The following is a 13,805-nucleotide window of genomic DNA, read 5'->3' as shown; positions in this document are numbered from 1 at the left end:
TCTGAAACATCAATAGCACTTCAATTGAACTGTTAGTCTAAAATTTCACTTAGCTAGGCGTAATATGTATTTTAAAATTAATTCAGACTTTGATTCTCACAAACCGTTGTTTTGGTCATATGAGGTTGGCACGGGTTACCATGGTTACACGTCTCCAACCGGCAAGGAGTCTCTCAGGACGTGACGATGTAAATTACTGCTCAGTGCGTCCGAAAAAATACATGCTACTGTTTATTCACACAAAAGTATGTTGAACGATAGTACACATATTGAGTATGTAATGCATAGTATGCAATTTCGGACGAAGCCTATATATTGTATATTTGTGACATCACAAAATTACAGAAACCCTGACGGCTTGTTTCAAAGGCACAGTTTCTGTATACGGGCTGTGTGTATTTCTCCATGGATTGAGCGTTACAATAATTAAACCATATTTATGTAGCACTTAAACCTGCTTTATAACATAAAATACATGGAAATCTAATTTTTTTACTATATGGGACCTTTAAGTACAATATTTCTCTAGCAGAGGATTACAAAATGTCATAAAAGGAAAAATACAGCAGTTGAACAGTTGAATGATGACATACTTTCAGCTATCCCACCACTATTGTTTGGTTTTAATTAGTTCCTATAACCTAAAAAAAAAAAAAACTTTTGAGTTGCAAGATGACACATGTTAAACCACCATTTGATCTTTCAGTTTCCTTGTCTAATACTAAATTTCTATGCATAGGCACTGCATACCAGGGGTCTACTTCTATATGCACAACTGTTGATATCATAATATTATTATTATTATTTATTGGTGTGGTATCAGCACAACTAAGAGGGACACCTCGAGGCTGGACAAGCTGATCAGGCGAGCCTGCTCTGTGGTCGGCATGGAGCTCGACTCTATGGTGACGGTGGCAGAGGGAAGAACACTCAACAGACTGTTGGCCACACTTCTCAACGCCAGCCATCCTCTGCACGCCGTCATCACCAAACAGAGGAGCTCGTTTAGCATCAAACTGTACTCTCTAGAGGGGGGCCGGGGGGGGGGACAAAGGAGGATGTCTGCAGGACAGATAATAATGCACACAGTGCACTTTCATAGACTAAGCTACTGGAGTTACCCTGCACCATACTCACTTTTAACACTCTCCAGTGATGCTGGAAACTTGAATTTCCCTCGGGATCAATACAGTTACTATCTACTTACCTATCTATCTATCTATCTATCTATTTATCTATCTATCTATCTATCTATCTATCTATTTCAATTCATCTTTATTGACAGACTCGAAGTCCATTAAAAAACATACAACACAAACAACAATACATACATTAAAATAGAAACTGCCACTTTTTATAAAAGACAGTTACCCCAGTGTTTCCACAGGGGTGACTGGTATCGTATAACACTAAAACAAGGATTTGACAGTAGCATGATAATGATGTTCTGAGAATCATTTAGCCGACATATAAATTTATACATCAGGTTTCTCAACAGAGCCTGGAAAAGGTTGACACCTGCATTACAGAACAGCTCGCTTGCACTACACCACCTGGTATCTATCTATCTATCCATCTATCCAATCTACCTACCTACCTATCTACCTATCTACCTATCTATCCATCTATCCAATCTACCTACCTACCTATCTATCTATCTATCTATCTATCTATCTATCTATCCAATCTACCTATCTATCTATCTATCTATCTATCTATCTATCTATCTATCTATCCAATCTACCTATCTATCTATCTATCTATCTATCTATCTACCTATCTATCTATCTATCTATCTATCTATCTATCTATCTATCTATCTATCTATCTATCTATCTATCTATCTATCTATCTATCTATCCAATCTACCTATCTATCTATCTATCTATCTATCTATCTATCTATCTATCTATCTATCCATCCATCCATCCATCCACCAACCCACCTATCCATCCATCCATCCATCCATCCACCAACCCACCTATCCATCCATCCATCCATCCACCAACCCACCTATCCATCCATCCATCCATCCATCCATCCATCCACCAACCCACCTATCCATCCATCCATCCATCCACCCACCCACCTATCTACCTACCTACCTATCTATCCATCCATCCATCCATCCACCAACCCACCTATCCATCCATCCATCCATCCATCCATCCATCCATCCACCCATCCACCAACCCACCTATCCATCCATCCATCCATCCATCCATCCATCCACCAACCCACCTATCCATCCATCCATCCATCCACCCACCCACCTACCTATCTATCCATCCATCCATCCATCCATCTATCTATCTATCTATCTATCTATCTATCTATCTATCTATCTATCCATCCATCCATCCATCCACCAACCCACCTATCCATCCATCCATCCATCCATCCACCAACCCACCTATCCATCCATCCATCCATCCATCCACCAACCCACCTATCCATCCATCCATCCATCCATCCATCCATCCATCCATCCATCCACCAACCCACCTATCCATCCATCCATCCATCCACCCACCCACCTATCTACCTACCTACCTATCTATCCATCCATCCATCCATCCACCAACCCACCTATCCATCCATCCATCCATCCATCCATCCATCCACCCATCCACCAACCCACCTATCCATCCATCCATCCATCCATCCATCCACCCATCCACCAACCCACCTATCCATCCATCCATCCATCCATCCATCCACCCACCCACCTATCTACCTACCTACCTATCTATCCATCCATCCATCCATCCACCAACCCACCTATCCATCCATCCATCCATCCATCCATCCACCCATCCACCAACCCACCTATCCATCCATCCATCCATCCATCCATCCACCCATCCACCAACCCACCTATCCATCTATCTATCCATCCATCCATCTATCTATCTATCTATCTATCTGGGCAGACTTATGTACCTGACAGGACAAACTCAGGAATTTTATACTCCAATGTAACGAGGGGGAGGAGTTACATCCCGATGACGCATTGACGTTTTGTGCGTGACGAACCAGGAAGTAAAAGTAAACAACAGGCTAGGAGAAAGGAAAATGATCTGTAGCGTCAGCAGCCCTCCGTTCTCACCCGGAGTCTGTGATTTCTCCTGATTCATAATGCATGAAGGCTTCATATCCCGATAAGGACAGGGGACCCCAGTTTAGAGACAGGCTGGACACCGGTAAGACACCCTGTTAAGTTAACAAAAGAGACAGTCTAGTGCGGCAGTGAGAGCTAATGACAGCTATGTGGCTATTTCCTGTATTATTTGAATTTGTTTACAACATGAAAATGCCCTCACGACCATGATTTAAAAACATCCCCTTGACTCTGGGATTGTCACACTAATAAAACATGATCCTCCCCTCCCTTCCCATACATTTATTTCATTTATATTCACTTATTAAATTTCAGATTGAGCCATGTTAGCCATCAGGTCGTCAGAGGAGGAGTCCACTGAGATGGAGGAGATGGACACCTCAGACACCAACTGGTGCTGGTTCTACCTGGCTGAGTGTGGAGTGTGGCACATGTTTGAGGTAGTTTCACATGACAACTTTACACCTCACAATACACTTCCTTATAGCCTATTATTGCCCCCTCCCTCTTTAACCTTCCTGTTGTCCTAGGGTCAAATTTGACCCATTTTCAAAATTCACTACATCATAATTTCTTTCATCTAATTGCCCCAAAATAACATGGATGTTTCCCTACACTATGTTCTTTTACAAAAAAAATTAATGACCACTACTTTCATTGAATTATGGGTGTTTTATTCTAATTTATAGCATCTGTGGTCTTCTCGGGTCATTTTTGAGGACCACATGTGTCATTATGTGCTGACATTAAAAAAAACAAAGAAGATGTAAAGGTTTCAAAACAATATTCTAACTAAACTATATATACCCGTCTGTGATAATCCATCAACATTATGTTCCTCTGATAACTGTAGTCAGAATAATTCAGAATTTCTGCTCTTTTTAAATAAAAAATTTGGTAGAATTTGAAAATGAGGTTTATTAACCTTAAAAGAAATCGAAACGGCTGGTTTCAAACGCCAAATTTCTGAATACGGGCTGTGTGTGTTTTTTTTATATATATTGAGCGTTTTGATAGTTTCACAGTATTTATATAGTACTTAAACCTGCTTTATAATGTAAAAGACATGAAAATCTCCTTTTTTACAATATGGGACCTTTAATATCTGGGTCTGTAATTGTGTGCAACTGAGAGCCCAAAAGTCTGCAGGTGCAATGTCACAAACTAGCTCTTCTTCTCTGGTTGAGATTCATTAGTCAATATCATTCCATGTGTGTTGTCTTTGTGCACGAAAAATGTCTGTCAGTGGCAAATGATTAGAGACCATTACTGTCAATCCCATTGCATTGTTCCTTTGACAATAACCTGATATTGTCAGGTGGAATTTCATTCATTCATTCATTCATTCATTCTCACTGTGCAATATCATTTTATATCATATATCATATACATATATATATATATATATATATATATATATATAAATACATATAAATATATATATAAATATTAGACTAGGACTGCAACTAACTCAATTGCAGCCACTGAAGAAAAATACTTTCCTTAAGCCTAATGTGATGTCTTCAAAGGACTAGTTTTGTCTGACCAACATCCCAAAACCTGAAGATATTCAATTTACTATCACATACTATAACATAAGCAGCAAATTATCACAACAAAAGCGCTGTAACTAACACGTTTGCCTTTTAATTGAAAAATAAGCAAATTATCTAAATAGCTGCCACTTGACTGTCCGTCGATCGACGAATCAACTTATGTATATTTCTCAATTTCCCCTGCAGATTGATCCCAGCGCAGCCTGCTCTGTGACGAGTGCTCAGATTGAGCAGTGCTACAACAGAAACCAGCGAGGCGTCATGGAATTCTACACAGCCAAGTACACCTACAGACTGGACTTCTCAGGTATACAATGATGAGTCAGTTGAAGTTATACGAAAAGTCATCAGGATAGCGAATATTCAGCCCTCAGAATTATGAAAAGAAAGGAAAGATTTGGAAGCAGAATTTATCCTGTTACAGAGATTCTTCCTGTGCCTCTAATCTTTGTTGAATTCCTCACCAGTGATGCGACAGATAAATGTAACGACGGGGAAGCAGCGGCCGATCAAGCGCTCCTTCCACTCTGCGACTGGATTCAGGTAAGATTTGGTGATTAAAGCGAACACCGAGAGAACTTTTTTGTCTTAAATTCATCCCTTCATCTAACAAAGAAAATATACTGGAGCAGGCAGGGTGAGGTTGGGAGTAAGGAGACCATGCTTTAAATTAAAAAGGTCAACCTCAGGAATCCTTGAGGGTAAATTCCTACGAGCTCCACGGGGAGATGACCTGCAGCTGACCCTGAACTTTGGTCTCTCCAAAAACACTAGGATGGAGAGGCTTAGACAGATATCTTAGAATAGGGTCATGCTTTTTCTTAATTACATTGGTGTGTTGACATAATGCAAACACACTCAGTCTTATACTTCAATTTATTTACTGACCCCTCTTCTCCCTCTTTCACTTATCCTCCCAGGTTTATTTGTGATAATCTTGCCTTGCCTGTGCCGTGTCATTGGGAGAGAATTAATACAGATGAGCCCTATCAGGTGAGTAAAACAACACATTACTGTGACACACACACACACACATTGTTGGTATTGGTTAGGGTTAGCATTTTGCCCCAGAGGCTGCTGCTTTACCCACGATTGTGTTTTTGCAGCTCCTCCCGCTCGGAAGAGACACCTACGAGTTTAAAGAGGTCGCCAGACTGTATGAAAGGACGATGGACCATCCAATCAAATCAATCCAGAGGATTCAGAACCTGGACTTATGGGAATTCTTCTGCAGGTAGACGACTGTTGTGTTGTTGCGAGCGGACGGCACGATGTCCAAAAGTGCTCGTTTGTGTTAGCAGTTAATTCTGATGTGATTGTGATTTGATTTGAGGGCTTTTCTTCTGTTAAAGTAAATCAACCGAATGAATTCAGAGCATTTTCACCTTTACTGAAACATTTAAAGGTCCCATATTATGCTCATTTTCGATACTTTCACAGTATTTACATAGGACATAAGCCTGCTTTATAATAAAAAAAACATGAAAATCTCACTTTTTTTATAATATGTCCCCTTTAATTGATTTTGATGCTGAAGTGATGATCAGTACTCTGTGTTGTCATTCCTTGGTTCTCTCCCCTAAGGAAGAAAACACAGTTGCGAAAAGTCAAGCGCACGCTGGATATTGAGGAGCGAATGCTGTTTCACGGCACCGGACACAGCAACATACAGGCTATATGTACGTTTAACTTTGACTGGCGGCTGACGGGAAGCCACGGCGATGTCTATGGCAAAGGTAGATCCGTCTGTGTTGTGATGTAAACACCGTGAAACAATTCACCGCACTTTTTATTGTCTGATTTTTGTAACATTTTGTTCAATTTTCCTTCCCCGCAGGAAGCTACTTCGCCCGGGATGCCAAATACTCCAGTAAATTCTGTCTCACCACAGGGAAGCACAACACCACCCTGCAGAGACACGGACTCGCCCCGCCGATATTTGCCAGTGAGCCGCCCTACAAGACCATGTTCCTGGCCAGGGTGCTCGTTGGGGAATACACGGTGGGTCATCCCATGTACTGCAGACCGCCCTCCAAGGACGCCAGCTTCACCAACTTTTACGACAGTTGTGTGGACGACATGGCCAATCCAAAGATTTATGTCATTTTTGACAGCAATCAGATTTACCCGGAGTATCTGATTGAGTTCTACTGAAGCCTAACAAGAAGACTTTTTTAACAGAGGCTGGATCTCAAACATGGAAAATAAGGGAAAAACAGACGGGGCTTTTTCTTCAGATCCAGTGCCTAACTGGAGCATGTGTCATCTAAAGTGCCTTTGGGGAAATTGGAAAAAAACATGAAGACAATAAAAGACTTTGTGTACAGTTTGTATACTGTACAGCATATTCTAAGACCGCGTGGTCTGAATGTTTCTGCGACGTAAAAAAAAAGGATGAAAATACTGACTTAAAGTGTCTTTGTGACAATTTTTGTATTAACTGCAGAAACCTGTGCTTTGCTTGTTCAATATGTGTGCACAGTTGTTTTAAAATAAGAGTGGCACTTGCAGCCTTTAGGTTATACAGTAGGTGATGTCCTGCCATCGGCCTCCACATCCACAGTGCCACGCATGAGCTTATTTACAAGTCATGTAGACATGATTCCAAACGACGAAACCAAAAACCACACTGCTCACTCATTCAGCACCGTGACCTGTCAGTTAGTGACACCCGTGTGTACCTATAGTACAACGCATTATGTGGGCATGGATTTTTGTTTTTGTTCCAAAAAACGCTTCTACCTCTGCATTTTTTTAAGCCATGCATCAGTGGACTTTTTCCCCCCTTTCCATGAAAGGTTTTGTAATTGTGTCACAATGACATAAAGTTGTGATGTCGTGTTCACCTGTGGTCCTTGAGCAATATGTTTCTGTGTTTTCTTTTTACTTCGATCTTTTAAAAGACTTGGCGGTGGCCGGGGGGTTGGATTTTGTACGCGTTCGCAAAACCGAGTTCATTCCGAACCAAAACAAGATCAGCATCACATTTGACTTCATCTGAGTGTGATGTCACCACCTGCTAACATGTTTCTTTAAAGGAATAAGCAGGTTATCTTTGCACCTGGTGTAAATTTATCTAAAAAAGAAAAATGAATGTAGCCAGCACATGTATAGTACTGTAATGAAAACTAACCACAAAAATGTAATTTTTTGCTTTGCTGTGTGCGTTTGTTGAATTCATTGAATGATTGAGTGTGCGTGTTTTGAGCAAGGAGAGAAAAAAAAGGATTCAGAGTAGGGCTGCACGATTTTGAAAAAATACTAAATTGGGATTATTTCTGACTGATATTGCAATTGCGGTATATAAGAGGGAATGATAATTTATACATTATCGTTCTTATTTTTATTTAAAAACATATTAAAATGATAATGATTTTTGCAGGGATCTGTACCAAACAAAGATGTTTTCTTAAGTCTGCAGAATATGATGTGTAGGCCAGAACATCTCTGCAGCACCACAATATTTAACTTAAAGGTTCCATATTGTGTTAATTTTCAGGTACATACTTGTATTTTATGTTTCTACTAGAGCATGTTTACATGCTTTGATCTTCATAAAACCCTTTATTTTTTCCTCGTACTGTGTGCCTGAATATGCCTATGGAATTGCAACGGAACTGTGTTGCTAGGCAACAGCTTGGGTATATGTTTACTTCCCGTCAGCTGATGTCATTCATATACACTGCCGCAGGAAATAAACTGGGACACATTTTGAATATTTATGTTTAAAACTGTGAAATGGTCTAGATATAAAACAGTTTTATATCTATGGTCTATATATTGTATGTTTGTGACATCACAAATGGACAGACACAGTTTCTGAATACGGACTGTGTGTGTTTCTCTGTGGATTGAGCCTTTCAATACTTTCACAGTATTTATTAAAGCACTTAAACCTGCTTTATAATATAAAAGCCATGAAAATCTCACTTTTTTCACAATATGGGACCTTTAAAATGGTATTTTGACATACATTTGGCCTTTAACAATTATTGCCCCTCCTGCGATTTTGAAAATTGCAGTAGGTCATATTGCAAATTAGGTCAAACTTCAATTGTGCAGCCTTAATTCAGAGTATCATATTTGCCACAAGGTGGCGTAACAGTAACAAGGATGGATCTTAAGAAACATTTTGCATTTCCTAGTAAATGCAAACAAGTGAAGAGACAACCTGATGTCTTCAGTCATAACACTACAGCTGTGTGTGAGTGTAGGGGTGTATGAAGCTCTATGTGTGTGTCTGTAATTTGCACATGTTAATAAACTTTTCAACGTAAATATATATATATATTTTTCTTTTTTAACATATTTCAGAGAAGACACCTGATGATAAGTTAGCTTGTGCTGGTCACATGCTCTTCCTCATCAAAGTGAGAGAAGCCAGCCTACCTCAGAGGTGTGGCTATGAATGACATCTAATTCATATACGAGAAAAACCTGTTTGAACTGTAATAGTTACCTGAGCACATCAGAGAGAGGAAGGCCAGTTTATTTATTTAGCTTTCGTTGTGATATCAATTTAATTTCTGTCGGGACAATGTGGGACAATGAAGACGTGGAAGACATGGACACATCAGACCCCCCGTTGTGGTGGTATTACCTGGCAGACTGTGGAAGGTGGCACAGATTTGAGGTGATTTTTCTTATATTTTTTATTTATTTTTCTTAATTTTTTTAAATTCTTAATCTTTAGATCAACTTCTATCATTATCTAGAGATCATCATCTACAGAGCGGAATGTCTGACGTATAGCTAAACTTTTGTTCTGTCCATCCTGTAGGATGACCCCGATAACCCCCTGAGGAGCGAGGATATTGAAAAATATTACAGAAGAAACTCAAAAGCAGTGTTAAGCAGCTCTTCATTCAATTGTCGCTACAAGATCGATTTCTCAGGTATCTGAATGCATTTTTTCTTTTTTCCTCACTCATTTACCTATAAAGAAATTAGTTGACATGACTTCCGTGTTTTTTTATACAGCAATGTTAAAGACTGACCTCATCACAGGATGGCAAAGACGAATCCAACGGGGGGGCTACAACATTGAGAGAAGGTAAAGTGAGGTTTAAAACATGAATATATAAGAAATGATTTACACTCACAGCAGTGAGTCATGGTATGGTTTCTTGATAAATGAAAGTGAAACTCAGCACAGTGGAAACCAGTTCCTCTTCTTTCCCACAGTTGCTCCTGCTTCAGTGCTTCTCCGGTCATCTGGGAAAAGGTTGATCCCACTTGTCCATACCAGGTGACAATGACAACAAATGTATTGAAAACTATTCAGTAAAGCAAGTTGTGACCAAGGAATTATATGGTTCTCTAAAGGGCATCCTACATCCTTATAAACAGACACAAACCCAGTTAGAACCACAGTAGAGTTAGAGTTAAAACATTAAAATGTTGAAACTTAATTTCATGTTCCTACATATTAAAAATATTGGCATTTGTTTTTGTCATCTCTGAAGTAACTCAAAGTCACAGTAACTTGAGTTACTAATAACATTTAATTCTTGCTAACACACAGCTGCTGCACACACAATTGCCTCTCTTAGAATTGCAGTTGAGTCAGCTAAGCATCTCTGAGTTTCTCTGAAATATTAAATGGTTTTGTATGAAAAAATATATAATATAGTATAAAATAATAGAAAGTAACATTAAATATAGACAAATATAACTTTTAAATTTAGGTTCAAATTGTCTAAATTAAGCATAGAGCTAACGTTAACGCTAACGTTTGCATCTTTGTTTGGATCAGGAAAAAAAAAAAATTGCATTATGAAAAAACAGGTTAAAAATCATTTTTAATGTGCAGGGGATGGAATATGTTTTCATCCAGATGGTTAGAGGCATAGTTTGGTATTTATCTTTCAGGAAAAAAGTGACTCAAATGTAGCCTAATGATAATACAGAAGAGCCACAAACTGGGGTTAGCTGTGGTAAAAATCACTTTTTTTTCTGTTTCAAATTTTAGGGCTATTAATGTATAAAACAAAAAAAAATACCTAGGCCTATACAAAATGTTAACTTGGAGAGACTTGAGTTAACTTGAATATAAAAAAAATTCCAAAAAAAAAGTCAGATAGAACCATAATTCGAAGGTCACAAAATACCACAAAATTGTACTTTTTATAAATGTTTTCACATTCTGTATGTTTTAAAAAATCTGACATCCATTGGGATGCAAAAGCTATGATTCCTTGACTGATACATTCATATTGTGTTGTTTTGAATGTTTAAATGTGTATTTTTACTATATTTTACAGTTAATCCCTCTGAGTGAATTAACCGATGAGTATCAGACTGTGGCAGATTATGTGAAGACGGATGGGCTGTTGCACAGATCCATTGTATCAATCAGCAGGATACAGAATTTGGACCTATGGGACATATATTGTCGGTAAGTAGGTCTTTGAGTTGGTCTCCCTCCATTCCTTTCATCATTCCCCTTCTTTGTAATCAACATGCTTCTCCTCTTTATTTGTGTCAAAGCAAAAAGAAGCAGCTAATGAGAATCCAAGGGGTCAAAGAAATTCAGGAGAGAAGACTCTTTCATGGGACTAAAATCACAAACGTTGACAGCGTTTGCAAGTATAACTTTGATATACGGATAGCTCGACATGGCGTGTATGGCACAGGTAAGTTAAATGACTGTGCACCAATGTACTGTATATACAATATAAATAATTGTAAATATGAGTATGACTGATCTGACTTTCTTTGTTTTTATTTAGGAATATATTTTGCACAACATGCAGCATTTGCGGACAAATACAGCACAAGCAGCACGGATCCATTGCCGCTGTATGGCGGGGAAACACGAGGCGTGAAGGGTGAATACACTAAAATAATATTTCTGGCTCGTGTGATAGTCGGAAAATCAACCGTTGGACAGAAGTATTTCAAAAAACCTGATCATGGAAGTGAAAACTCCCACTACAGCTGCGTGGATGATATCAAACATCCCAAGATCTTTGTCATTTTTGATCCAAATCAAATATATCCAGAGTATTTGATTCAGTACAGATGAAGTCAACATGTCTACCTAGAATCTGCAGTTATATGAAGGAATGAAAGCTATATGTTTACATACGTTTAGCTATAAAAAAGAAGTAGTTGTACAAATATTAAAAGGTCCCATATTGTAAGAAGTGAGATTTTAATGTCATTTCTTATTGTAAAGCAGGTTTAATTGCTATATGAATACTGTGAAAGTATCTAAACGCTCAATCCCTGTAGAAATACACACAGCCCGGATTCAGAAACTGTGCCTTTGAAACAAGCAGTCAGGACTTCTGTAATTTTGTGATTTCACAGATATACAATATATAGACAATTTCACTGTTTTAAATGTAAACATTCAAAATGTGTCCCAGTTTATTTCAAGTTGCAGTGTAGGGTTGCGTCCAAAATTCCATAAAGTGCTATTTAGTACGCTAAAACAGTATGTGAGATTTTTTCCGAAACCTTAGTATGAAACCAGTAGTACGCAAATTGCATACTCTTTCCAGTGAAATATTACAGTATGCAATACTGGACACTACGGCATGCATACATATCGCACATGCAACAACAACAGCAGACAGGAAGTAAACATGGACCCAAACCTTTGCCTAGCAATGCAATTCCGTTGAAATTAGCTAAAATAGAGCCTTTCAGACAGAGAGTAAATACAGGTATATTCAGACAGACAGTATGATAAAAATAAAAGTTTTTTTTGAACATTAAAGCATGTAAACATGTTCTAGTAGAAACCCAAAATACAAGTATGAACCAGAAAATGAGCATCATATGGGACCTTTAAAGTATTGTTTTTAAAATGCATAATTACAGGTTTGGTCACGTGTGTTTACAATAACATAACAGTTATGACCACATTACTCAGATTTCTCTTTGACCGTGAAACAGAGGAGCTTCATAAATAAATTTCCTGTCAGAACCCAAAAAAAAATCGATATTTATTCCTGTTTCAACTTTTTATCTTCTGGGTTATTACTGGGAATAAAGGGTCTAAAATGACTGCGGTTTCAGGGAGCTACTAACAATTCTAGACCACTTACTCAGATTACAGTCTGTTAATATTTGCAGGTGTAGTGTAGACTTTCTTGGCAGCATATACAGTTCCTCTAAACTATTACCAAGCACTTTCAACAGGAGCGAGGAAATTGAAACTTAACTAACACATTGCGCTGCTCTCTGCAGGTGTCAAACTTACAACACGCCCCAATCAGTGACGTCGAAACAGGTTTTTCACAATTAAAGCAAATACCACACACCTGATGCACTCACTGCACTGGCTGTAATGTTGTCTTACTTAAAGTGTTGACCCTATTCTGCCCAGTAATATCACTGAAATAAACAATAATGAATAACAAGTTAAATATATCAGTATGTGTGAGTGTTTTTTTTCCTAAGGGGTTTATTCACCTTCTCCATTTCCTCCTTGAAATGGAGCCAATTGTATTAAAGGGAAGCTGTCAGCAGAGGTCGCTGTATACATTTAAGAAATAGAGGTTGAAGTCTTGGCAGAGATCATTATTGGCTGGTCCACATTATGTTTAGTGGTTTCTAATGGCACATTTTTGCCATTATTTCTGCACAAAACTCCTTTGGGGTGAGTCAGCAGCTCATCTGGATTTATTCTCCCAGCATCATCATGATTAGTTACCCAAGAGTCACAGTCAGTGGTGGAACCCTTACCAAAAAGACGTTTATTCAAGTGTGCGATTAGTATACTTCTTTTAAACTTAAAATAAGAGAGTATGCTTTCATTTTACTTTTTATATACTTATCAGAGATATACTTAACAAAACAATACTTAAGTATACTTGGCTTCTACTGACAAGTATACAGAAAGGTGTAAGTATACTTGTCTTGTACTGACAAGTATACAGAAAGGTCTAAGTATACTTGTGTTATACTGACAAGTATACAGAAAGGTCTAAGTATACTTGTCTTATACTGACAAGTATACAGAAGGGTCTAATTATACTTGGCTTATGCTTCCTTTTTGATAGAGTAGCCTGTTAGAGGGTGTGAGAGTTTGTAAACATATGTTTTGATATTAATTTATTTTAAATATTCAAGAATTTTCTACCTTTTTGCATTCTCCGTTCACCATGGAAGCATGT

General features: G+C 38.3%; 2 protein-coding genes across 2 annotated transcripts; both read left to right on the top strand.

Annotated features, from left to right (window-relative positions):
* The first annotated feature begins 3,038 nt into the window (after nucleotides 1–3,038).
* On the top strand, nucleotides 3,039–7,535 carry LOC119483205 (protein mono-ADP-ribosyltransferase PARP11-like). Its single transcript, XM_037761321.1, has 8 exons — nucleotides 3,039–3,203; nucleotides 3,437–3,561; nucleotides 4,864–4,984; nucleotides 5,145–5,220; nucleotides 5,598–5,670; nucleotides 5,784–5,911; nucleotides 6,262–6,413; nucleotides 6,515–7,535. The coding sequence occupies exons 2-8, from the start codon at nucleotides 3,445–3,447 to the stop codon at nucleotides 6,829–6,831; spliced, it is 984 nt and encodes a 327-aa protein (XP_037617249.1). The 5' UTR covers nucleotides 3,039–3,203; nucleotides 3,437–3,444; the 3' UTR covers nucleotides 6,832–7,535.
* A 1,533-nt stretch (nucleotides 7,536–9,068) lies between these two features.
* Nucleotides 9,069–11,911, top strand: LOC119482882 (protein mono-ADP-ribosyltransferase PARP11-like). The gene is made up of 7 exons (XM_037760783.1): nucleotides 9,069–9,310; nucleotides 9,458–9,572; nucleotides 9,658–9,730; nucleotides 9,862–9,925; nucleotides 10,941–11,074; nucleotides 11,167–11,312; nucleotides 11,409–11,911. Exons 1-7 carry the CDS (start codon nucleotides 9,086–9,088, stop codon nucleotides 11,702–11,704), a joined length of 1,053 nt encoding a protein of 350 aa, XP_037616711.1. The 5' UTR covers nucleotides 9,069–9,085; the 3' UTR covers nucleotides 11,705–11,911.
* The last annotated feature ends 1,894 nt before the right edge of the window (nucleotides 11,912–13,805 follow it).

The sequence above is a fragment of the Sebastes umbrosus genome, chromosome 23 (assembly GCF_015220745.1).
Source record: "Sebastes umbrosus isolate fSebUmb1 chromosome 23, fSebUmb1.pri, whole genome shotgun sequence".
Taxonomy (NCBI): Eukaryota; Metazoa; Chordata; class Actinopteri; order Perciformes; family Sebastidae; genus Sebastes; species Sebastes umbrosus.
Note: the sequence above shows the minus strand (reverse complement) of the source record. Positions and strands in the feature narration are given on the sequence as shown.